We start from the raw sequence: 25,343 nt of genomic DNA, 5'->3' as shown, positions 1-25,343 counted from the left end.
ATGGATGTGCTGTCTTGATGAATGCATGTATATATGATATGATATCGTATTGGTACGTGGACGAATGGCCATGATGATTATCATGGCATTTTCTGTCCTCGATGGCTGCCTCAGGTGTCTAGAATCAGACACTCCCAAGGCAGACATCCGAGTCAGACTCAGACTCAGAATTAGACTTAGAGTTCAAACGGGCGGCATGTCGCGTGTGTTTCATGGCTGTGGGAAAGAAACAGAAAAAGAAACATGTCCAGTTGACAGACACCAACCGTGCTGTGCCATGTCAACGCTCGAGTCCAGGCATCTATATAGCAACACACTTGTGCCAGCCAACAATGACAACAGTGTGTGTTTCCCAGGCACACTATCCATGAAATACTCGATAAGCCACATGATACACCATACACGACTACTCGGCAAGCAGGCGTCTCTGCTCTTCGAACGAGTCGTTGAGTGTAATGTTGAAGGGCAGAGTGGGAAGTGATTGGTGGTGATAGTGATGCTGTTGGCTCAACTGTTGTGGTGGTTGTGGTTGTGGTTGTGGTTGGTGCCACAGTTCCAATCTTGCCACAACGCCACTTGCGCATTTGTCAGCAGCACCAATGACAGCCGGGGAGCATGCGCAATCGTCAGCACAGCCCAGCACATTACAGCACAGAACACAACTAATGATGGCAGAGTACTGATACAGTAATATACAGGATGACGATGACTCACGCTGACATTTTTGTGTTTGTATTCGTGTTTGTGTGCTGCCATTGGACATTCACTTCAGTCTTCAGTCCACTCCAGGCCAGTCAACTCTATACACATACTACTACTACACTAATTACTAACACTCTACCACCTCCTCGGTCCGTCACACCGCTCTCAAGAACTCCACACTCCACTCACTCTCCACCCTAACGCTGCGGACCGTTGGTTGCGCTCGAACTTCTCCCGCCCGGAACCATGGATGGTTGGACGGGAGGATGGACGGATGGAGGGATCCATAGATCGATGAATGGATGGACGATAGAATGGGTCGACGAAGAGACTGACGGATGGGATGGATGATAGACGGCTGACTTTCTCCTCCTCCTCTTGTCCCTCCTGTCCCTCGTCCATCTGCACGTCATGGCGCATGCATATTAGCTTCCAAGGTATCCCTCTGCTCACTGGATGCGAGATCTTGCGTCGTTGACTGACTATCCCACAGTGTCGGCTCAACACGATGCGCCATACCTATTACCTACCTACCTGCTTGCTGCGGCGCCAACACAGACAACATCGCGGTCGGTGATGCGCTCGTCCATCTTGGCCATTCTGTCATACATATGCGGCAGATTCTATCGTCGGGCCTCGCCGACGCTATCCAATCTTCACTCAGCCGGCCTGTATCTAATTACGTCCAGCAAACGTCCCCTCTGCACAGGCATAAGCGTCGCGCAACGATGCGCACGCGCTCAGCCCCGGCCCCGCAGAATCACGCTTTGAAGAAGACGTGACGGGTGTTGTCACCGCCATGTGCTAACACGCTGTGCGGACATGCATTGATTGCATTGTCGCATTGTCGCATCGTCGCATTTACTTCTGGGGCTGGAAGGGCGGCAGATATTAGATGCACAGGTACAGACCGGTTGGTCTCACGCAGGCTTCGCAAGTGGCGCCTTCTCGCGCTTTTCCAGAAGACTTGGCGTCTCCATCTCTTCGTCCAACCTCCTCACCCATACACCTCCCCCCTCTCACCCAATCCATCCCCCTTCTCACTTCTCACTTCTCCTCTTTCTGACTCTTGTCTCCGCGGACCTCTTGTATGGTCCATTCGTGGATGAGATCATGTCCCGCATATGAGCGACCACCTGCCTCACGAGACCACCAGATCCGCCGAGAACCCCATCCATCACCCTTTTATCCATCACCCATGGTGGCATGACTTGGTGCTAGAACATGGCCTCCGGAACAGCTCGACACGGAGCCGACGGCATGCTCGAACTCAGCCGAACAAAGTGCCGGCACAGCACTTGTCGTGGTCGTGAGAGTGGTCGTGGCCGTGGCCGTGAGCGTGTGGTGGGTTGATGTTATCTAGACAGGGCTGATGCCATCGCCCTCAGGGTCTTTGATGTCATGACTCGGCACCTCTGACAGGACCACCATGCATCATTCATGCATGCAGTCGGGCTATACACTTGCCAACTGCCCGATACACGGCACGGCCCAAGGGAACATACGCATACAGTACATACACACATTACCCATACCCATAACCCACCGTTGTGCCGTGCTGCGGACCGTGCCTTGGACAGACATCATCCCATCACACTAACCGTACTCTATTCCCGTCATTCACCCATCCATCCATTCATCCATTCAATAGCCCTTTTTCCAAAACACCCCGACCAGTCCACGCCCAAAACTCACTGCATTACTCTGTCTCGCGCATCAATAAACCAACTATCCATACCCCACCCCCCCTTCCCTTCCCTTCTTGCCCTTGCCACTCCCCTGAGTATACATACCGACACCCCTGGTTTCACCGACACGGCAGCTCAACGTCAGGGACTGACCTCGAGCTCGTGCTGTATCGCACCTGCCTTCCTTGCTCATGCTCCCTTCTACGCACGCCAGGCACACCGACTAGGTTCTACCATCGAGTTTCTACACACTGTCCCTCTCCCCCAGCCGTGCGCGCACTGTTGTCTCGCCATGTTAATCGCACTGATTGTCGGTGTTGATTAGTTAGTGCCCAGTTCAATCGCGCATGACGTTGTATTGTATGTAGTGTGCTTGCGCTGCACGGGTAGTGATATCTGTATATATATACACAGACGCAGACACAGACACAGACACAGACGTATCCGCAGACTCATACCCACATCTATGCATACACATATACATATACACATATACATATACATACAATACATATAGATACACAAATATACGCATAAACGAAATCCCCACATTCGCACAGCCATAACACACAGACCCGTAGATACACACACCAGCATACATAACCTCCCTCGCTCCGCAGTTATCAACACACGGATAAATGACACACGGACATACATACATACACACACTTATACCATAGCACACAGACATACCACACAGACGCACCATCACGCACACCACACACAGACACCATTCTTCACCCTCCTCTCTGCCTCCCTCCCTCCTTCTCACTCCCCCATCCGTGCGTCCTCCCTCTTGTCTCGCTCTCTCCTTCTCACGCACGCACGCACGCACGCACACACACAACGCACGCACGCCAGGTGTCACGCGCCGTGTACCCAGCACCCGACCGAGGTCAGCCTCGGATCACTGCACTTCCTCACACACACACACACACACACACCACGATGTACATACTATGATGTAATGGGATGGGATGGAGTCTCTGTCGGTCTGGGTGCGGGAAGTGGGAGTTTGGGATTTAGTTAGGATGGGGTTGGGAGAGTTGGATGTTGTTGTGCTGGTGTGAGGGTGTATGTATACTTTGATATGGGGAGAGACAGAGGGAGGGAGGGGGAGAGAGAGGGGGTGGTGTAGAAGCGTATATATGGATATTTATATCAAGTTGTATACATCAAGATATATGCATCAAGTCGTATACATCCAAGTGTACTTTATCCATACGTCAACATTAGACTACGACCAAGTAACCAGACAACACACACAGCAACCAAACAAATCAAACAAATCACTTCCATTCCGAAACCATACGTCCCCACCCAGAACAAGGGGGGCTTCCGCTCATATCTACACGCATATATACACATATTCATGACATGACATGACCCCGAACGTTTTTCGTATACACATTTGACAATTGAAGGCCTTCATCTCATCGCATCCTCATCTATGCTCCGCTTTGTCCCGTGCCGTCAGCGTCGTCGAGCGTCCAGCGCACATGCGTCCATACACACACACACACACACTATCCTGTTCCTTCCTTCCCTGCTTCACTCCTTCCTTCCTTCCTTCCTTCCCCAGCCCATCTCATCCCATCATTCCTTCATCCCCAGCATCTATCTCCAGCCCCACCTACCCCACCAAACAAAACACACATATCCAACATACATACAAGAACGAAACATATAAGAATCCAAACAAAAACAGAACAAAACGAAAAATAGACATAAGAGCCGAATTGAAAAAAAAAAAGACCGAAAAAATATCACCGGGGTATACAGACCAGAAAATTCAATAATAAAAGGAAAAAGGGCTACACGACAACTACTATAGTCACCACGAGTTGATGACGATGATGACGGGCGTGTATGTGTTTAACTCTCTCTCTCTCTCTCTCCCTCTTTTGGGGGTAGCGAGTCGAAAAGAGAAATGGATGTGCGATCGAGGAAGAAGGGTGAGGGTGGAAGTGCGAGGCTGAGCTGCCTTGTTGTGAAAGTTCCTAGTGTCCGATATGTGTATATCGCTCAGTCTCTTAGACTGTGACAGGCGAATATGATGACGATGACATGAGACCGGCTGCCCACGCGCAATGTATTATGCTGTGTTGTGATGAGCAGCGCACACAGCGAGCGAGGATTACTCCATCGCACTAGAATAGCATTCATCAATACAGCAAGCGAGCCCTCCGATCGCGCGCCCAGAGACCCGACGAACGCGATCCAGACGACTACATGCAGTCTCGTCAACACACATGCGTACATGCATGCATGCATGATAGAAGTGCTCCCTGCGCGCTTGACGTTGTGTATCGCGACGTCCCGCGGTATCGGAAGGAAGGGCGACCACATATCCCACCAACCCGCTCGCCCCGGCTGGACGATGGACTGGGCATGGAGGAGGAGAAGCGAGTCGTGTTTGTAGCGCAAGACGCAAAAGCACAGCCGTAGATCCCGTGTCGCACCCGTTCGTGCGCCCCGCCCGCGCATTGTGTTACGATCTCGCTTTTCTCTTTCGAGGAGACGCTCGAGGAGGAGACGCAAACAGGCCTCCCCTACACTGAGCGCAGCTAAAGTCTTCCCCGACGACCTAGTATCGCGAGTTGTTCGAGTTCGAGTCGTGGTGCTCGCCGTCCTGCGAATGGCCGTCTGCAATCTCGCCGAGCACCGCGCCAACAGGAGGAAACGCGTCGCCGGCATCCTGGCGCATGAAGCTGTTCTGGAAGGTCGAGATGTGGTGCGGCGCGCTGAGATGGGGCATCTCGTAGCTCTGCGAGGTGAGGAGCGGCGAGCCTTGGAAGTTTGGATATGTGGCTGTTTGGGGAGTCGTGTTACTTCGGCTGCTGGTGTAATGTGAGCTGAGCTCGATGCGTCGCGGCACCGTGCCTGAAAAGGAGCGCATCCTCGTTGCTGCGGAGGCCTGGAAGCCCGGAACTGGCGAGTCTGTGCTACGTTAGACATTACTTTTGGCCGACGATTCTGCAGACCTACAACAGTATCCCATGCCGTACGGGAGGATTGTGTTGGAAAGTGTGCGTGAGCCGTCATGCCCATACGGCGATGTATTGTCGTGGCTTCCGTTCAGACCGTCACTGTAGCTCATGCTTGTCCTCAACGGCGACGTGAGCGACTCGGCTCTGCTCCGTTGGATCCGGTCGTGAACCTGTAGTCGAGGGATCTGTGGGTGGGATGTGTAGCATGAGCCCGTGGTGACGGGCCCGACAAACGGCTTTGTCCTCCGTGGACTTTCCAATGGGGCGGACGGAAACGTGAAAGGGGTATCGCCAGGACCAGAGATGGGGGATATGCTGTCGGTTGCAGATTGTGGCGGAGTAAAGTTGAAGCCACCAAACGCAGGACTGATGCCTGTCGGAGACATGTGTGTGCCATTCGATACCCGTCTAAACGTGTCGATGGACAGCGGTCTCACCATGTTCCCGTCGCCAAACGCAGGCGAGAAGCCTCCTGGGGAAGCTAGCGGCGTGCCCATGCCAGGCGGTCCGCCAAATGGAGAATGCAGCGCATGAGACATGTCAAAGTCTTCTGGAAGCGCTCTCGATCGCATCATACGCTCGCGGTCGTCGCTAGTAAGGCGCTTCAGTTTCGCACGCCTAGTGTTTCACCTATCAGCATCGTCGGCCGCTCGGGTCGGGATACGGCAGCAGTACGAACCTGTTCTGAAACCACACCTGAACCTGGCGGGGGCTCAACCCGGGTATCTCTCTTGCCAATCGTTCCCGATGTGCTGCATCAGGATGTGCCTGGCGCGCAAACTCACTCATGAGAAATCGTGTTTGATTATGCGTAAGCCTTAAGTGTGGAACGTTAACTCAACTCATCGACTTCCGGGTTAGTATGCTGATGATGATGACATACCTGAATCGCTTCATCTTCCTTTTCTGGGCTCGAAGCTCCTGCGCAGTGAGCGGTCGTTTAGGCTCTTCATCGTCAAGCATGTCGTCCTCACAATCCTCGTCCCCACTCTCGTCCTGGGAGTCCGACTTGGCCGCTGAAGGTGATGGTGGTGTCAGACGTGAGACTGGACTCGGAGGAGCTGATCCACCATAGTTGATAGGCGTTTGTCGTTCTTCACCGAGATCGCTCATCGTTGTCCGGTCCTGCTTAGGGGTGGGTGATGAATTGTCACTGTCCAGTGGAGTAGGATGCGATGAGGGCCTCTGGACACTGTATGGAAAAGCCTCGTGCGTTCGTAAAAGGGAATGCTTGTCCACATCAACATGCGGTCCCAGTGGCTCAGAAGGCAAACCGGCCATCGAGCCTTCAGGGGTTACCAATTCTGTCTCTATAGCCTTGAGATCTCGAGCTTGCCACTCGGAGTTGGATGGTACTGCGTGGTACACAGACATACCAGGCGAGTTGGGAGGAGAAATGGGAGTAAAGAGCCTGTCGACCATTGGGATTACGTTACTAGACTCGTGCTTGATAGCAGTTGCTGAATATCAAAGTATGCCTGTCCGTATCAGTTCTGCTGTACAGTACAGAAGCTGTCGGCCTGATCTTACAGTACCAGCGGTTGACTTTGTTGTCCTCTTGGCCCTGGGGTCGATACAAGCAGCAGCAGTCACTTGATCGTGCGGGGTACTCGGTTTGTTTGATTGCCACAATGGTGAGAGCCAGAAGTCTGATAGAGCGCGGTCAAGTCGAATGTGATCCAGAATCCGGGTAGTAGACTCATACAATGAAATGAGATATCTTGGGTCGTTTCTGCAACACTGACACGGCAGTTGGAGAGGTTGTCTGTGTTGTGCTGAAAGGGAATGAATGATCAGCGAGACTGAGTCACTGTGCACCGAGGCTGCATATAGCAATTCGGGTAGCTGTCAATCCTTTATGCACGGCAGGTTTTCGCGACGTAGCTTGGCTCAGTCAAGAGCAAAGCCGATCAGGTCGAAAGCGGGAGGTCTTTACGCTCCGATAAGGAGAATGACACCAGCCGCCTTTGTAGTAACTGCCAGAAGCGATCACGGGATGGGAAACCCCCAGCACGGCAGAGGAGAGGCGCAAGGTCAGTCCATTCGATCAAGGTGGCTTGACAGATACTATAATCCCGTAGTTCCGGGTAAATCGACGTGAACAGAAGGCAGCAAAGACCAACCAGGATCAAAGTGCGTTAGGGGCTCTGTGAAGCTTAAGAAGTAAAAATAACGGTCATGGTAGTTGCGCCAGACCAGACACTCCACACCGTCAGTGATCAAAGAGCATGAAGACGGGATCAGAATGCCAGGGGCGGTACCTCGGGACGTCTCCCCTTGGAACGAAGAAAGCAAACGAAGCGGACCCGTGTGATCCACCAGGTTGCCGGTCTCAAAAGAGATCATGAAAGGTCTGGGCATATTGTTGTGTGGCAGAGGGGGAACAAGGAGCAGGACGACAAGAAACAGACTAGTAGCAAAAGACTCAACGCCAAGTGAATTGCAGTGGGTGTAGGAGGTCCACCTCGATCAACAACTGGCCGAAATGAAGGCATGGACAGCCGACGGGGCAAACCAGGGACGGCCTTGTCGACAGCATTAAGCAGCGCAGGGATCAAGGCTCGTTGCGGGGTTTGAGTGAAAGATGCATGCTGTATGCTAATAGGCATCGAGGCAGGTGGTCTTCGCAGACGCTGCAAGCGAGCACGCTATTCTGCCATACTCCATACTTCTTGGGCCGTATCGCTGGTCAGTTGGATGATGATCGCGCTAGCCATTGCAAGCCTCTCTGGTCTTCGTCTCGTCGTAGTGTGTCATCTGTGGCGGCGAGCAGGAAGAGCCGAAGAAGATCTCCACGTTGAACGTTGTCCATGTTTCGTGACAGTCCGCCAGGATTGGAAGACGGAAGGACGATTTAGCCAGATGCATCCCCTTCATCAGGCCTAAGCCATGTCTACCAGATGCTCTGCTGATGACCGCATGAAGGACATGACCACTCATTCGTACACGTCTTCATCCGCCCTACAGAGCGGGAGGGACCGGTGATGCGTGGACGTCCAAGGTCAGATATGTGGAGGGAAACACATACGGGATCGGCTGCAAGCCTGACCTGCAAGATTCTTTTCTGCTGTTGAGTCTGTTGTTTGCTGTGGCTGCTGCCGTTGCTGTGATGCTCCATCCCCTTCCCCCTCCCCCTCCCCCTCCCCCCTTCTGTCCCATGTTCACGCTCATGCCTCATGTCCACAAATCCTTGTTCGTGTTGCTGCCCATGCGCGATCGGACCAGAGTTGAAGGAGCGTGGACAAGAAGGCTTGTGCGTGTGCCGCCAATGATTCACTGCCACTTACTATATGCGACTTAGGCATTGATTTTCCAACGGCGAAAGCTTCGGCCCGCGCCGGTAGAATACACTCGATGTGTGTTTGGTGGCAGGATTCAGCTAAGAAAGAATAGGCAGGCTCGCTAAAAAAGCCACAGCTGCTGGTTACAACTAAGCGCGAGAAATGTCACCCCAGGTTGCTTCTCGATGCCCACGAAAGGCGCTTCGTGAAAGCCGCATATGCCTCCTCTCACTCACACAGGACATGACGGAATCCTTCAAGAGACGTCCCACCTTTGGCGCCGATGAGCCCTCGCATCTGGACGCAGGAGCGCGACAGTCATCCTTGAACCCGATGGCAAGGAGACAGATCCCCGAAGCGCCTCACTGAAGTTGGTGAAGGGCTGCCAGGGTCTGGATTGCTACTGCTTGTTGCCGTGATCAGCGCCGGGGGGTATGGCGTGTTGTCATGGTTAATTAGAGACGTTTGAAAGGTGGCAGAGGAGAAGTAGTGATATCACGATAGGAGGTCTTTTTCTCGAGCCACAACTGATACACGCGTATGCGCGCAAGAGCCTCCTCGTCCGAGGTTTGCTTGGCTGTGTAATAAGGCGATGCCGTCAAGGACTCAGAGCAGTGAGATGCGGTCTGATGCAAAGGACCGAGAGGGGACAGTCGGGAGACAGGAAAAAGAACCCATCGCCTCCGACATTGATGCCGCGCCGCTAGAACTGGGATTGCTTCTAGCTTCAGGACAGCGCAATGCCAGCAGGGATCAATGCGACGGTCCTTACAATAGCAGCGAACTGGCCGGGGATGTCTCCGTGTCCGTCGGCAATGCCATACGATGTAGAGCTACCAATTACCCACTTCTTTCCCAGATGCAGGCCGGCATTATTATCCACAACCAACAGACGCAACACAGAGGAAGAGGAACAGAGGGACAGGCGGCCTTGTTTTCCATAGGGCCGAACCGCCTCGCCGATTTGCTTGGGATGTTCGTGTCATTTCATGGCAAGTAGGCTCCAGACCATCAGCCATGCCATGCCATGCTTTGCTTAGCTATAGCCATCCTGCTGTACTGTATTACGTCCTTTTGCCATGATTTTTCCGTGCCCCACCCACTCGTGCCGTGTAGCTCTCTCTCTGATACCGCTGTGCGAAATTGGGTTTGCAACGGCGGACGACGTAAGATGAGAAAACCCAGGGGAAAGGCCGCGAGGCCATCCCAGATGAAGCAATGGGATTCGTGCGATTCCACTGTTGCTACTCAAAGTCTCCACGTCTCTCCCTTGTACCACTGTCGCAGGTTGCTCGCCGATGGAGTCCTGCAGACGCGTCGGATTCAAGCCAGCGCGCGAGAGAAGAGATTGGAGGGGGGGGGAGAGCCACGGAAATTCTCGCATTCGGCAGCCGGGCTGTGTTATCCCCGGAAAAAAGAAGACCCAGCTGGAGTCGCAAGCTGTCGCAGGCTGTCGTCAGCTTTCACTGCCTCAGACATTTGAGATGATGATGCCCGCTGGGATGGGCATGTTGCGTGCGTGTGCTGCCATGTGCCATGTGCGCGCGGCCGCGGACGAGCATGGGCTGAAGTTTCGGTTTCGGGTTATGATGCGCGGGGAACGGGGAGGAATGGTAGATGGCAGATATGGGCATAGATCGCGATATGGTATTAGATGGATGGCGGTCAACCCACAACCCACAATACAACAATACACAATACACAGACGGGGGAGGGCAGAGATAGAGAGTGCCGCATCCCATCGCACCGCACAGACAAGCGAATCGCCCTTCAATCTCGAACCCATGTCTGTCTGTAACCATCCGGGGGAACAACAACACTCATCCAAGATTCATAGCACACTTATAATACAACGATACCCTGCATCTCCCCGTGGCTCCACCGTCAACAAACAAGATGAGATGAGCCTTAGTTTCGTTTCGCCAGCTGGGATAGTTTGCTTTTGACATGCAGCGAAGGATCATTATGCTTTCGTTCTGCACGCCACCGCCACGATGAGCCAGATGCATAGATAGATGCATAGATGTGTTGCGAGAAGAAAAAATAACACACCACCGACCGGCACATGCATCGACACGCGAATATGATGCTACAATCTATACTACTAACATTCCCATCGTAGACGGTGAGGCTAGCCGGCAGCTCACGTCTCTCTGATGTTGTGTCCGCTGGACCGGTGTTTGCTCATTGGTGGCATACCATGCAAAACTTCTGCTACGGTGACACTACTGCGACCACCACTACATCATATCAACCTGAGGCGCCGTGTGCTATAGCTAGCTATGCATCTCCACAAGGCGCAGATGTACAGCGTAGACCGTTGATCGAGAGGAAGGGTTCTGGCGTGTCAGGAAACGTACATACAATACGCATCGTATAGCCAGCTTGACGTGCCAGTGGAAGCGTCTTCCTACCTACTGACACAACCTCACCGACAAGGCTTGAATGACAAGGCCTTAATGACAGAACCTATTGACACAACCTCATCGTATCCAAGGCCTGTCTGACAGGACCTACCTGCATGCATGCAACTGACCCTGCATCTTCCCCGCGTAAGTCTGCCCTAGAAGGAAAAGACATTCCTCTACAGACGATCAGCAGGCACGACGGTAAATATTTCCGCCGCATCCAAGTCCAAGAAGAAGAACGCGATAGGCATAGTATTCGAAGAGAAGGCTGGCATGCGCCCAACTCGAGCATTAGCGCTTCACACGATTCCTGGCTTCCACGGCCCATTTCTCTGCTTCAGTCGTCGACAATAACCAATTCTGGTCTACGCCGAGATCGTTCTCGCACCGGTCCTATCATCTGTCCCAAATATATCCACCAGTAACTGCCGATGAAGCTCAATGGCAAGAACATATCTCATCATCTTCTTCATTTCATCATAATCCCAACCCCACATTTCGCACCCTTGCTGCTATCTTGCAGGATGATTTCTCTTCCCCATACTCAATATGTGCCTGCGTTATAGATCGTAGTCGATCTGTTTGTCGATGGCCCAATTATTAGTCTCTGGTTCAACGGCGCCTGGCTAGTCTTTCTGGAAATGTGCTGTCGCTTCTTCAACCGGTGCCCTCGGATGCTGCTGTTGTCACTTGATCTGAAGAACCGGCCCGCTGTTCCTCCAAGGGCGGTGTTCCCTGCACCTTCTCACCCTTTTCGGTCACGGAGCTCTCTGTTGTCAATTCTACTGGCCCAGAACCAGCCTCGCCTTGCTCAGTGACGTTGGAAAGTTCTGCGTGCGGTTCTGCAGATGGCTCCACCTGCGTAAGCTTCTGGATGTTCTTTCCATCATCAATCTGATCGAAGCGGCTGAGCTTATCCCTGCTTGAAATGCGAAGAGCCCGCCATGTCTTACTGGTTTTAGCCGTGTGCAATGACTCCTTTTCATCTTCAGTTGCCATTTCCAGATCCAGGTCATCCCCTTGAATGCCATGAATGAAGCTCTCTGGCGTTGGTACCACCGTGCTGTTGTCCCAAGTAAGCCTTCGTACAATTTCGCATCAAAAATTCTCGGATGAGCGGAACCTTACCGATCGCCATTTCTGAGACCCTCCATTCCATCTGTTGCATCGCTATCTGACAGAAATGCCAAGCTTAAAGACCCCATGGGCGCTGCACGCATGACCCTTCCAGCGCATGTTTTTTGCGCTCCAGATTTCGATTCCTGGAAGACGTCTGCCGGCACAGGGGCACGTTTGATCTCCGGACAGTTTTCCAGTTTCCATTGGACCCAATTCTTGTCTCGGGACAAGACAACTTCAACCATGCGATGATAGAATTTGCCTTCGGGCCCCTCCTGCAGATAATTTACGATAGCTCGCTTGATACCAAGAGCCCATCCGGCCTGTGTTCGTGTCAGCCACTTGCATGTCATACTAGTGATGCTAGGGTATACGTACGTCGTGTTCGCTCACTGTAAAGGTATACCGGAGTGCTTTCTGCGTGGTGATTGGGGCTAGCTTGCTTTTCGATGCCTCGGTTAGGGATAGGAGAAAGTCGATCAAAATGAGTGACTGCACGAGGATGTGTCGTTGAAACGCAAGATCGCTTAACTGGTCTTCGGCATTAGCACTTACAGTTCGTCCGGCCCGGGAACAGATCGTACCTCTAGTTTGAATAGATCTCTGCTGGTCAAATATTTGGGGTTGAATGTGCTCGCGAAATCGTCAGAACTACTGGCTAGCCCACGGCCGACACCCAGTTTCTCTCCTGAAATTACCGTCGGGATCTCTTTAAACTTCTGTAGAGTCATCTCGAGTCCTTTCTTGAACTCGTCGAACGCTTCCTGAGAGAACAGTCGAGTAGGATTGGAAAATGCTTGTTGCAAGGACCAAAAGATGGGATAGAGCGTATCAATATCGACCTGAGAGGTTGGTGTCTTCTTCTGCACCACCTTTTCGTCTGGATTCGCGGATGTGTTGGTTTCGGCATCGTCCGACTGAACATTCACTGTGACTTGTGTTTCAGTGACCTCCGTTCCATCCACATCCATCTCATCAGGCTCTCCGTTCGATACTCCTGATGGCGAGTCGGCGAACGTCGTGACGTTTTCCACATGGAAATCGCCCCGGGGGTTGACGGAGCTCTTGTCGCCAAGTGGAAAGCTGAGGAACATGAAAATGAAGACGCGACCGCAGAATACGGCATCTTCAGCTCGAGAAAGACGCCGAAGAAGTTCGTTGCAAGACCTCAAGATGACTAAATCTTTGTTCCTTGAGAAGTTGCTCTATGGTCTTTTAGCTGTAGAACCGTCAAATACTTTGCTTCTCACTCACGGCGATCAAGATTTCTCTCCGCGATTCCATGTAATCGAAAACACGGCGACAAGCTTCAATGTTCTGACTGTCAAGCATCTCTTCGAGAAGCCAGAGTACCAGAGCTGGTGAACTTTGACCTGTACATGAGGTATTTAGTGACTTTGCGACCAAGGCGGTCACGAGTGCATGCTTACCGATGTCTTCATAGTGCTGTAGAATATCCAACAGATTCCACATTTGAACAAATTCAGGCTCTTCTATATCATATTCGTCCTATGAAGTCAGTAAACCTAAAAGTCAGACTTTGCACGTGACTCACCAATATACCATAGAATATTTTTCTGGCCGCTGCCTCCAGTATTCCCTTCGCAAGAACTGGGTGGGAACGGACTTTGGGTTGCCCTGCTTCCTGGAAAAGATCTGACACTGGCAGACGAGGATCTATTGAAGTCGAGCTTTTCAATCGGCGAGCGTGGGCCAGCAAGTCTCGCAGTCTGTACGAGATGGAGTCGACAGACTCCACCTCTGACACAGCCATCGTAATGACCTGCGTTGTGCTCGTAAGGATAGCAGTTTTGATGGGCCACAACACTTGACTTGGCGGGGCTTTTGGTTGGTAGAACAAGATTGGTTTGCTTCGCGATGTATGTTTCCGGCGAAGATTTTGGTTCTCAATGTCTCCTGGACAGAATGCGCGGGTTGATGCTTATTTAATGTCGTTGGGCAAGGAGCAAGACGAAGACTGGACATCAATTTGTTTCAGGACTTCAGATCAGACGTCGATAGATTTTATATGGTAGATTTCATTCACGGTTGCTGCTATTGTCGCGCTCAATAGGCTTTGTCGGCGATGAGAAAGGAACCGATTGAAAGTGTGGTGAGGGCCTTAGCCTAATTAGGACTAGTGCAACTTACTGATCCGCGCCCGCGCCGCGACGCGTCTTTCGCGATGCGCGGTCTCTATACCACGGAGAGGCTACATCGGATATTTGTGAGATACACACTATATTTCCACAGTATTACCTCTACCAGCTGGGCTCTCCACTTAGACATCAAGGCGCTACCATCTGTAGACAAGACTCTGAATATCCACGAAGCCAGAATGCCAGGAGCCACTACGGAAGCGTCTGCAAGTCGCGACGACCTGGACGATTTGTTCAACTATGATGTCAGTATGGACGACGTATTTAGAGACGTAGGCAATGCACCGAACGACGCAGAGCAAACTCGCACCAATGCTGTAAATGTCAAGAATGATTTGGGTATCGAGGAGGAAGTCAAGATAGTTAAGAAACGACAGCCGATACCCAAGTTGGACGAGGCAAGGTGATGCCAGAATCTGATGAACAACGACGGCATGCATGCTTATACTGGCTAGATTATTGTCAGCTGCTGGAATCCCAAAGCTGCGCAAAATATCCAAGGATCGACTGAGGTTCAAGGGCAAGGGACACGAGGCACGTAACAGAGTTTCACTTAGGTCTACCATCCTACTAATCCTACATGCAGTTCTCTGATATCGCTCGCCTACTCAACACCTACCAATTCTGGCTCGACGATCTATACCCACGTGCGAAGTTCACGGACGCTTTGGTGATGGTAGAGAAATTGGGTCACAAGAAGACAATACAGATGATGAGGAGGGCATGGATTGACGAAGGAAAACCACGAGTCTCGGAACCAGATGACTATGTCGACGAATATGATGTCCCAAGACGTCCGGCGTCCGAAGGGCTTATGAACGGTGACCAAGCCAACAATGAAGCGCGTGAATCAAGATTAGACGCAAGACTGGCGCAGAGCTCAAGGGGCCAGGAGAATGCTAGTGAACCTCTCTCACACACCCCAAATGATGACGAGCTTGACGCCTTGTTAGCTGAAGAACAAGAATCTCATAGGAATGAAGGCTCTGGCGATCAAGTTGATGATGACGATCTTGACGCTTTGTTGGCAGAGGAAGAATCTATTATCAACGCAACCAAATCCACGGCCAAACCGCCGAAAGCCCATCCCGAAGAAGAAGAATTTGCGGACGAAATGGAAGCAATGGCTGAGATGGGTGGAATGGATGATCCGTGGTGATAATTATGATAAATTCGTGGCAACCGGCGCCAATCGCCTGGTTTGTCCGGCATTGTCTTTACATCCATGTTCTAATTGTGCCCAAGTGCAAGTGGGGCTCCTAGTAACAGAAAGACGCTAAGAGTTCCACACCTAGGCCGTCAACGTCACAGACAAGAACAACATACTCTTGGTGCCACGTCTTTCCACTAAGTGCAATCCTGTTGCTATGATTGACAGGATGGAAGACTTGGTTGATGCATTTCATAAAGTGCATCTAGTCGCGGAAGCACTGGAGACAGAGGACGACGCCTTCATAGACACGATTCTTCATGAACAACGCCCATGCAAACGCGCCAGAAGAAGTGAAGAACAGCTCAAATCTGAGCTTCAAACTGAATTCCTTACCCCTTCAACGTCATTCAGTACGCAGTGGCTCAACAAGCTCCAGCACAGGTGGGAAACTCCAGCCAACTATACCAACCTCTTCGAGATCGCACCAACGCAGACGAGAACAATCACTCGGTTCACACGCGAAGGACTCGAAGGTCGTGTGACTGGCTATAAGGAGATCACAGTTCCTGCTGGCAGTGCCACTGCGAAGAACTCAACATCACTGCTCAGGAAACCTGCCAACAGAGCAGAATTTGTTCGTGGGGCAGCAGGTTTCTTTCCCTTCGCACCAGGCGGACTAGATGACGTCGAATCAATACAAGCTATAGAAGACGACGCAATATCTAAGCAACAAGCCGGAAAGACAAGGGTGCAAGCCGGTGGTCTAGATCGTATCATTGAATTTGGAGTTGAGGGCGGCCTTTTGGAGATTCCTCCTGGCTTTTCGAGAGGCCTTAAGGTTGAACTAAGAAAGGAAGCAGATGATGCTACCGCGGCTGAAGTAGAGCAGACTTTAGAGGAGACGACGGAGGAGTATGATGCCGATGATGTCGTTTCAAAGAGACCGCACGGGTCTCGCGATGCAAACAAAGAAAGCGGCTCCGAAGATCACGATAAAAGTGAAAGCGAAGACGACATTGATGCTCTATTGCCCGTGGAGTTCCCATCCCTTGCTCCCCACGGTCAGCTAGCAACAGCCTCGTCCAAGAGAGGAGGTCGACAGTGGGCTCATATGGTCGATATCAATCGCGGCATTGCCAACTTTCGAGACCTCGTCCCAGACATGGCAAGAGAGTGGCCTTTCGAACTCGACACGTTCCAAAAGGAGGCCGTCTATCATTTGGAGAATGGAGACTCCGTCTTTGTGGCTGCTCACACGTCTGCGGGCAAGACTGTGGTCGCTGAATATGCAATTGCACTAGCAGCAAAGCACATGACCAAAGCTATCTATACTTCGCCAATCAAGGCGCTCAGTAACCAGAAATTCCGAGACTTTCGCAACGAGTTCGATGACGTCGGAATCCTGACTGGTGATGTGCAGATCAGACCTGAAGCAAGCTGTCTGATCATGACGACTGAGATCCTGCGAAGTATGCTCTACCGTGGTGCAGATCTTATCCGTGACGTCGAATTTGTGATATTTGACGAGGTCCATTATGTAAACGACCTCGAGCGTGGAGTCGTGTGGGAAGAGGTCATCATCATGCTTCCCGAGCACGTTACTCTCATTCTACTTTCCGCAACAGTGCCTAACACATATGAATTTGCCTCGTGGGTAGGAAGAACGAAAAAGAAGGACATATACGTTATTTCGACGTCAAAGCGGCCTGTGCCTTTGGAGCACTTCCTGTGGGCGAACAAGGCTATGCATAAGATCGTTGATGCCGAAAAAAGATTTATCGAGAAAGGCTGGAAGGATGCGAACGATGCACTATCAGGCAAAGATAAAATCAAAGCCCCCCCTCCAGAACCTGAAGGCCCAAGAGGCGGTGGTAATCAACGAGGTGGTCGTGGTGGACAACAAAGAGGTGGTGCTCAACGGGGTGGTTCACTAAGGGGTGGCCCTCAGCAACGTGGACGGGGTCAAGCACCTGCGCAGCGTGGTAGAGGAAACATAGCTCGAACAGGGCGAGGCGGCGGGCGTACAACGGCTGCACAGGACCGCACGATCTGGGTCCATCTAGTCAATCATCTTCGGAACGAGCAGTTACTTCCATGCTGTATCTTTGTCTTCTCGAAGAAGCGATGTGAAGAGAATGCCGATGCTCTCTCGAACCAGGACTATTGCAATGCCAAAGAAAAGAGCGCTGTACATATGATTATCGAGAAATCTATCGCTCGACTGAAACCGGAAGACCGGACTCTCCCACAAATTCGACGGCTAAGAGAGCTTCTTGGGCGTGGCATCGCTGTCCACCATGGTGGTATGCTACCTATTGTTAAGGAGGTGGTTGAAATCCTATTTGCAAAGTCCCTCGTGAAAGTTTTGTTCGCAACAGAGACTTTCGCCATGGGTCTCAATCTGCCCACCAGGACTGTCGTCTTCTCTGGCTTTCGTAAACATGATGGTAGAGCGTTTAGAGACCTACTTCCTGGCGAATACACCCAAATGGCTGGGAGAGCTGGACGAAGAGGCCTTGACCCGGTTGGCTCAGTCATTATCGTTGCTCCTGGAGCAGATGAAGCACCGCCAATAGCCAGACTTCGGCAGATGATGCTAGGCGATCCGACAAAGCTACGATCGCAGTTTCGGTTGACATACAACATGATTCTAAATCTTCTCCGTGTCGAGGCTTTGAAGATCGAGGAAATGATTAAGCGCAGTTTCAGTGAGAACGCTACACAAACCCTGTTACCAGAGCACGAGAAGAAAGTGAAGCTGTCCGAGGCTGACCTGGCCAAAATCAAACGAGAGCCTTGCGAGATTTGCGACATTGATCTCGAGCAGTGCCACCAAGCTTGTATAAATTGGAAACGGTTAACAAATGATCTCCTTCTTGCAGCATTAGCATCTCCTCTTGGAAGAAAGTGGTTCACTGCAAGGAGACTGATAGTTTACAAAAAGGTTTCTGACTGCCGAACCCATTCATGTCTCCCCAAAAGTTGCTAATATATCACAGGCTGGTGTACGGACCGCAGGCATGCTAATACGCGACGGGATCAATAAGGGTACCGGAGCTTTATGCGTCCTGGAGATAGCATCCTCCCAAGGAGGAAAGCATATCAGTGATGCATTGCCATACCTGGCAGACTTTGGCAAGTTTTTTGCTCCTCTGCCTCATACCGTGGAAGATATGAGCCTAGAGCCTGTCTTTGTCGATCTTGCGGACGTGGAATGTGTGACTAGCACAGCCATAAAAGTAGTCGCTCCGCTCAAATCCCTCAACGATCGTAAAGGTGAGTGTTTAGTATTACGAGCTCGCTGGCAACGAGCTATGATACTAATGTTTAACGTAGGCGCGCTTGAAGTCGCCAAAGACCAATTCGTTCCTGTGTGCAAGTCTTGGGATTTCTCTGACTGGAATGAGCTAGACTGGACTAAAATCAAGGATCTGTCTTTTCAGAACATCCTAGAAGCTCGTAAACAGGAGGCGGAAACCGCACAGCACCGAGCATGCTTGCAGTGCCCGAAATTTGTAGAACACGTGAGCCTTGCAACATACCTTCGTACTAGTCCTATACTGATGAAAGCAGTTTACCATGCAACATAACGAATGGATAATCAAAGAGTCCATAACGCAGCTCAAGCAACTGATGTCGGATCAGAATCTACAATTGCTTCCAGATTATGAACAGCGCCTCTCCGTCTTAAAGGACCTAGGCTTCATTGACGACAAGTCGCGAGTCGAGCTAAAAGGGAAAGTTGCATGTGAAGTATGTGTCCTACTCTGATACAAGCGCACTGTCTTACTGATATGCCTAGATCCATTCTGCCGACGAATTGGTATTGACCGAACTTATCCTCGAAAATGTGTTGTCAGAATATGAGCCTGAGGAGATTGTTGCGCTGCTTTCAGCATTCGTCTTCCAAGAGAAAACGGACGCCACTCCGACTTTGACGTCCAGGCTGGAAGAGGGACAGGCAAAGATTGTGGAGATATCGGAAAAGGTCAATCAGATTCAGACACTCCATCAGGTCATTCTATCCTCTGACGATTCGAACGACTTTGTTAGCAAGCCACGGTTTGGAATGGTCGAAGTCGTCTACGAATGGGCGCGCGGCATGTCCTTCAACCGTATCACGGATTTGACAGACGTCATGGAAGGGACTATTGTTCGTGTCATCACGAGGTTGGATGAGACTTGTCGCGAGGTGAAGAATGCGGCACGCATCATTGGCGATCCAGAGCTGTTTACCAAGATGCAGACAGCGCAGGAGATGATCAAGCGAGACGTATGCGCAGTGGCATCTTTATACATGTAGGCTGGCCTGACTGACGACAAGCGGCGCTTTACTTGCCGTTGTTGATAGGGAGGCAATACTGAGAGTGTCGTATGACATTCTGTTCTGTACGTACATAGTACATACAAAGCAAAGTGCGCCGGTGTCAGTCAGCGATCGCATCACAGCAGAGCGCGAACGCACGTCATACGATCGATCCCGTTGTGCTTGACTGTTGAAGAAACACGTCGTCTGGATGGTGATACCGTGTGTCTTGTAGCCAGCCAGTGGAGTGGTGGAGCAATTCACAGCGTTGTGCATGTGTTCCACCGAAGAGAGTGTTGACAGCTCACACAGACTCTCAGCTAGCTATGATGATTGATAGGTGGCAGGCCATGTCGCGCTATCTAAGCAGGCCGGCCCTAGCTAAAAGGAGGCCCACAGCACTAGTACATTCCACCCCTCGGCCAACCATCACGAACAAAAATTCCCACACCCCTCCGTACATACATGCCCAAAACTCTTCCCTTCGCTTAGATACAAACTGCTTCACTTTAAGTCCTTTCTGCAGATCATCCTGCCCTGTACATCGATCGTGTGCCTGTAGCACCGTCTGTGCAAGCTTCGCGATCCTGGCGACCCCACGTGTTTAGTCCTGGCAAACCCTCAAGAGCTCCTCAAACGGTACCAAGATGGACGTCACAGCACTTAGGGCCTGCATCCAGTTGACTCTGGAGGCTGACATCGATACGCGAAGGAAAGCAGAGCTTGATCTTAAACGTGTATGGTAGCCAGTACTCCACTCCATTGCCTTTGAACTCACAATGTGCGTAGGCAGAGGAGCAACCTGGCTTCACCGACGCGCTCTTGAACATTTTGGAGTCCGAGCAAGTTCACGCTGTGAGACTAGCTAGTATGTGATCCCGACAAGTTCATCCAGCTTTTCGGGAAAATTGGCACGCTGACTGGCCGCGTAGCTGTCCTATATGCCAAAAATCGCGTTCAGAAGGGCTGGTCGGATGAAGAATTCACGCAAGCAAAGCCGATACCTGAGGAAGAGAAGGCCGTTTTCAGAAACCGCCTAGTGCCCATCCTCGCTGCCTCTCCGTCCTCTATCCGCGCTCAGCTTACGCCTACGCTTCAAAAAATACTCGCATCCGACTTTCCCTCGAAATGGCCGAGCTATCTAGAGCTGACCATCAATCTACTGAACGCCGGCGATGAAAATTCGGTCTTTGCAGGTGTTCAATGTCTCCTCGCCCTCTGCCGAATATACCGTTACAAGGGAGGGGAAGCAAGAGCTGAATTCGACAAGATTGTTGAAATGACATTCCCTCAACTCCTGAATATCGGAAACGGTGTCTTGAACCAGACTACGCCCGAGGCCGGCGATATGCTCCACACAGTTCTCAAAGTCTACAAGCAGGCAATATACGTAAGTATGAGCGCACGAATGACATTTGGAAGATATGCTGATCCCGCACAGTACGAACTCCCAGTTTGCTTACGTGAACAGCAAACCATGATCAACTGGTGCACACTTTTCATCAACGTTGTCGGCAAAGACTTGCAGACGATGGCGATGCCAGAAGATACTGAAGACAGAGAAAATAATCACTGGTGGAGATCTAAAAAATGGGCGTACGCTAATTTGAACAGGCTGTATATGAGGTAAGACGTCCGCTCCGGTTACTTTGGGCTTGACTGACAGACGCCACTAGATACGGCAACCCGCAAAGTCTCGGCAAAAACAACGAAGCCGACTATGCTGAAGTAGCTAAGAACTTTAGCGCAGTTTTTGCCCCGGAGATCTTCAAAGTTTATCTACAGCAGATCGAGAAATGGGTTGCTAAAACCATTTGGCTGAGCAAACCATGTCTGTCTTTTACTTTGACTTTTCTGGATGAATGTGTCAAGCCCAAAGCGATGTGGGCTCTTCTGAAGCCACACACGGAAACTTTGATAGCTCACCTTGTGTTTCCGGTACTCTGCCAGTCGGACGAGGACCTTGAATTGTTCGAATCTGATCCACAGGAGTACCTTCACCGGAGATTAAATTTCTACGAGGAACTGACCGCACCCGATGCCGCCGCAACGACCTTCCTTACCACCCTCACCAAGAATCGAAGGAAGCAGACATATACGGTGCTAAGCTTTGTGAATAACATCATGAACCAATGGGAGACAACACCAGTAGAGGCAAGGAACCCAAGACAGAAAGAAGGAGCTCTTAGAATGGTTGGATCTTTGTCCACAGTTCTTCTTGGGAAAAAGAGTCCTATTGCGGACCAGATGGAATACTTCTTCGTCAGGCATGTGTTTCCGGAATTCCACAGCGAACATGGTTTCCTTCGCGCCCGCGCATGCGATACACTGGAAAGGTTTGAGCAACTAGAGTTCAAGGATGAGAATAATCTCGTGACTATCTACAAGAACATACTTGAATGTATGGCGGACCCGGATCTTCCTGTACGTGTCGAGGCTGCCTTGGCACTTCAGCCTCTTATCAGACATGACCTCATTCGGCAGGCTATGCAACATAACATTCCCCAGGTCATGCAGCAACTCTTGAAACTCGCCAACGAGGTCGATGTCGATGCATTAGCGAATGTCATGGAAGACTTTGTGGAGGTTTTCGCTAACGAACTAACCCCATTCGCTGTGGCTTTAAGTGAACAGCTTCGCGATACCTACCTCCGTCTCGCTAGGGTTGTTATCGAAAGAGGCAATGACGACGAGAATGGTGAGTACCTGGATGATAAGAGCATCAATGCATTGGGAGTGCTTCAGACCATCGGAACTCTTATCCTTACCTTGGAGAGTACGCCAGACGTGCTCCTACACCTTGAAGTTGTCTTAATGCCTGTCATCACGATCACGCTCGAAAATAAGCTTTATGACCTATACAATGAAGTCTTCGAGATAATCGACAGCTGTACATTCGCAGCAAAGAGCATCTCACCTACAATGTGGCAGGCATTTGAGCTCATTCACAAGACCTTTAAAGCAGGGGCTGAGCTCTATCTCGAAGATATGCTACCAGCACTGGAGAACTTTGTTAGCTTTGGTCACGAAGCACTCAGACAGAATCCCCCATATCTCGAAGCTATTGTAGACATCATCCGGACTATCTTTAAAGACGACAAAGTCGGGGGTGTTGAGCGAATATGCGGGTGCAAGCTCGCCGAGAACCTCATGCTCTCTCTTCGTGGCAGTATTGATGCATGCATTCCAGAGTTCATCAGCCTTGCTATGGGGAAACTTAACAACGATGAGCCCAAAGTCAAGTCCGTCCGAGTTCATCTCATGGAAATGGTCATCAACGCCGTCTACTACAACCCAAGGCTTACTCTCCAGATCCTTGAGGCGAACCAGTGGACCAACAAATTCTTCAGTCAATGGTTTGCGAATATGGACAGTTTCACCCGAGTTCACGACAAGAAGCTTTCTATTGCTGCGATAACACTGCTCCTCTCATTGAGAGGGGAGGAAGTACCTGTCACAATTCAACCAGGGTGGTCGCGACTGCTACAGGGCCTCGTCCGGTTGTTTCAAACCCTCCCTGCCGCACTAAAAAGCAAGTTTTTCCTGCAACAGATTTTGTCATATATGCTAACCCCTGAGCAGATCGTGAAGAGGCGAAGAGAGAAGACTTTGCTGGCAGCTACGATGACGACGAGGAGGAGGATGACGAGGAGTGGGAAGTCGAGGAATGGGAAGGCGAAGACGAAGGCGACGATGTCAAAGATGAAAGTACCGCCTATCTGGATTTCTTGAATGAGGAGGCCCAGAAGTTTTCTTCCATTGAGGATGACGATGACTTGGAGGAGGAGAGCTTGCTCGAGACACCGCTCGATAAGCTAGAGCCATACAGCATGCTAAAAAGTTCTCTCATAGGTACAGATGCTGTCTTCCCTGACATAATCAACGGCCTGCTAATATCTAATAGAATTGCAATCGAGAGAGCCACAGATGTACGAATCTTTGACGAAGAACCTGTCTCCTGAGGAGCAACAAGTCCTCCAGGGTGCAGTGCACCAAGCTGATGCTATTTTTGCTGCTGTCGCCGCTGAGCAAGCCGCGAGTAACGGAGCGCTTCAATCTTAGGAGGAATGCATGAAAAACACTAGATCTTTTTGCGTTTCACCTGAGCCAAGACATCGGCGGCGGAGGCGTTAGTGTGGCGAATACTTTCTTGGAAGATACTGCGAGCCTAAATCAAGGGCAAAAGGAGGGTCAAGCACAATTTGATCATCAATGTAGGAATACCATTGCATGGTTGGGCGACTGCGTATAGGCAAGCAGAAGGAATGGGCATTGGAATAGGTAGTGAGCGAAAGAGAAGGAGTGGACGAACATGGGTCCTTAGATACCCAGTTATGTATGTAAGTACTCGACATTGCTTATCGATGTCTAAATTATAAACCAAGTCATGATTAGTGGAGTCTTAGGACAATACTGTACTACACTCCGACGTATGAATTGCCTCGTGTGAGGCGTTCACTGACCAGGTGTTTCTTCTGGCTTGGGCGCAAGTTCGTCTGTAATGTTTTTTGGGTCTTTCCAAGCTGGTGCGATATACCTTGGGTTCATTAGCAACATTCGATTTGATCGTATAACCGCAGCTTACTTAGTATGGCTTCCACGAGCGACCAGCTCGTCTTGTGCGTTTGTAAAGCGGATCGATGTAAATGCTAGAGTCTTTCCGACTAAAAACACCAGTCAGCTTCAGAGACGGCTCCAATGCCGAGTGTTGTTACATTTGTCACATGTGGCTTCCTGTGAAGATATCAGCAATTGGACCAGATTGATACGTGCATGCGAAATCTCACCGCTCTGATGGTGTCTCCGATCTTGCCCCCCGACTTGATGTACGTAACTTGAACGAAAAGTCAATTAGTGAGTGAACAAGTCGCCATTGTTACGCACCGTTCAGGTCTGTCGATACGCCAGTTGAGAATAGCCCCTTCGACGCTACAGCCAAGGAGCCACCCAAATCAACTATGTGTGTGTGTTAGAGGCGTGGTAGACGTAATAATACGAGACGCACCCATGCTTGCTATGGTTCCACCATGCAGGATGTTTAGCCTATTCTATATTACTTAGCCAATGACCATTGGTTACAGTGCTGTGAAGAAATAGATACATACGGTGTGTTGCTTCTGAATCGGAAGTTCAAAGTTCACGCAACCAGGAACGGCAGAGATTATTTTCAGCTTTGATAGAGATTAACATTGGCAGACCCATATTGGTAGGATACCCTAGATACCTCATCAAGAAGCCTATTGCATGATCATCTTGTGAGTATATGTACAAACAGGTAAGTATATTGATCTTGACCGAGGTACCTTGGTTCAAGTCCGGAATTCGCCCTGAACGATTCCCATACCTGACTCATTAGTTCAGTGCTCCAAAGCTTAGATCGATTTCACCCACCGAGCGAACAAACTTCAGAGATGCCATGGCTAGCTTTTTGTAAAGATGAGAGGAATTAAGATCACAGCCTGTTCCGAAACGTCGACACTGGGTTCAGCCCTAAAGGGCTTAGCATAGATAGTGCCAAGACATTGTGGAGTTCTTGA

At 50.7% G+C, this 25,343-nt stretch overlaps 8 protein-coding genes across 8 annotated transcripts; 4 read left to right on the top strand and 4 right to left on the bottom strand.

The window, feature by feature from the left end:
- Positions 1-406: 406 nt before the first annotated feature.
- EJ05DRAFT_497690 (uncharacterized protein) lies at positions 407-1,301 on the bottom strand (the record flags this gene model as incomplete). Its single annotated transcript, XM_033746573.1, has 2 exons — positions 407-575; positions 1,237-1,301. The coding sequence occupies 2 exons, from the start codon at positions 1,299-1,301 to the stop codon at positions 407-409; spliced, it is 234 nt and encodes a 77-aa protein (XP_033603582.1).
- Positions 1,302-4,977: 3,676 nt separating this feature from the next.
- EJ05DRAFT_497689 (homeobox-domain-containing protein) lies at positions 4,978-6,802 on the bottom strand (the record flags this gene model as incomplete). Its single annotated transcript, XM_033746572.1, has 4 exons — positions 4,978-5,330; positions 5,379-5,998; positions 6,060-6,197; positions 6,264-6,802. The coding sequence occupies 4 exons, from the start codon at positions 6,800-6,802 to the stop codon at positions 4,978-4,980; spliced, it is 1,650 nt and encodes a 549-aa protein (XP_033603581.1).
- A 3,008-nt stretch (positions 6,803-9,810) lies between these two features.
- EJ05DRAFT_253691 (uncharacterized protein) lies at positions 9,811-10,894 on the top strand. Its single transcript, XM_033740190.1, has one exon. It carries the CDS (start codon positions 9,960-9,962, stop codon positions 10,605-10,607), a length of 648 nt encoding a protein of 215 aa, XP_033603580.1. The 5' UTR covers positions 9,811-9,959; the 3' UTR covers positions 10,608-10,894.
- A 716-nt stretch (positions 10,895-11,610) lies between these two features.
- Positions 11,611-14,256, bottom strand: EJ05DRAFT_253689 (uncharacterized protein). The gene is made up of 7 exons (XM_033740189.1): positions 13,744-14,256; positions 13,619-13,697; positions 13,443-13,561; positions 12,773-13,393; positions 12,567-12,719; positions 12,198-12,511; positions 11,611-12,132 (listed from the first exon to the last, which is right to left on the bottom strand). Exons 1-7 carry the CDS (start codon positions 13,960-13,962, stop codon positions 11,727-11,729), a joined length of 1,911 nt encoding a protein of 636 aa, XP_033603579.1. The 5' UTR covers positions 13,963-14,256; the 3' UTR covers positions 11,611-11,726.
- A 127-nt stretch (positions 14,257-14,383) lies between these two features.
- Positions 14,384-15,610, top strand: EJ05DRAFT_253593 (Swi3-domain-containing protein). The gene is made up of 3 exons (XM_033740188.1): positions 14,384-14,750; positions 14,803-14,881; positions 14,934-15,610. Exons 1-3 carry the CDS (start codon positions 14,527-14,529, stop codon positions 15,504-15,506), a joined length of 876 nt encoding a protein of 291 aa, XP_033603578.1. The 5' UTR covers positions 14,384-14,526; the 3' UTR covers positions 15,507-15,610.
- On the top strand, positions 15,611-20,128 carry EJ05DRAFT_253589 (antiviral helicase). The gene is made up of 5 exons (XM_033740186.1): positions 15,611-18,444; positions 18,500-18,776; positions 18,837-19,024; positions 19,074-19,253; positions 19,303-20,128. The coding sequence occupies exons 1-5, from the start codon at positions 15,715-15,717 to the stop codon at positions 19,801-19,803; spliced, it is 3,876 nt and encodes a 1,291-aa protein (XP_033603577.1). The 5' UTR covers positions 15,611-15,714; the 3' UTR covers positions 19,804-20,128.
- Positions 20,129-24,038, top strand: EJ05DRAFT_253590 (ARM repeat-containing protein). Its single transcript, XM_033740187.1, has 7 exons — positions 20,129-20,543; positions 20,596-20,674; positions 20,739-21,196; positions 21,248-21,432; positions 21,483-23,338; positions 23,389-23,658; positions 23,711-24,038. The coding sequence occupies exons 1-7, from the start codon at positions 20,454-20,456 to the stop codon at positions 23,866-23,868; spliced, it is 3,096 nt and encodes a 1,031-aa protein (XP_033603576.1). The 5' UTR covers positions 20,129-20,453; the 3' UTR covers positions 23,869-24,038.
- On the bottom strand, positions 23,881-25,244 carry EJ05DRAFT_473677 (putative PaaI_thioesterase family protein). The gene is made up of 10 exons (XM_033743447.1): positions 25,198-25,244; positions 25,110-25,150; positions 25,031-25,043; positions 24,912-24,977; positions 24,812-24,854; positions 24,691-24,762; positions 24,594-24,640; positions 24,522-24,540; positions 24,392-24,470; positions 23,881-24,343 (listed from the first exon to the last, which is right to left on the bottom strand). The coding sequence occupies exons 1-10, from the start codon at positions 25,222-25,224 to the stop codon at positions 24,262-24,264; spliced, it is 489 nt and encodes a 162-aa protein (XP_033603575.1). The 5' UTR covers positions 25,225-25,244; the 3' UTR covers positions 23,881-24,261.
- Between the last annotated feature and the right edge of the window lie 99 nt (positions 25,245-25,343).

The sequence above is a fragment of the Pseudovirgaria hyperparasitica genome (genome assembly GCF_010093815.1).
Source record: "Pseudovirgaria hyperparasitica strain CBS 121739 unplaced genomic scaffold EJ05scaffold_3, whole genome shotgun sequence".
In the NCBI taxonomy this organism is placed as follows: Eukaryota; Fungi; Ascomycota; class Dothideomycetes; order Acrospermales; family Acrospermaceae; genus Pseudovirgaria; species Pseudovirgaria hyperparasitica.
Note: the sequence above shows the minus strand (reverse complement) of the source record. Positions and strands in the feature narration are given on the sequence as shown.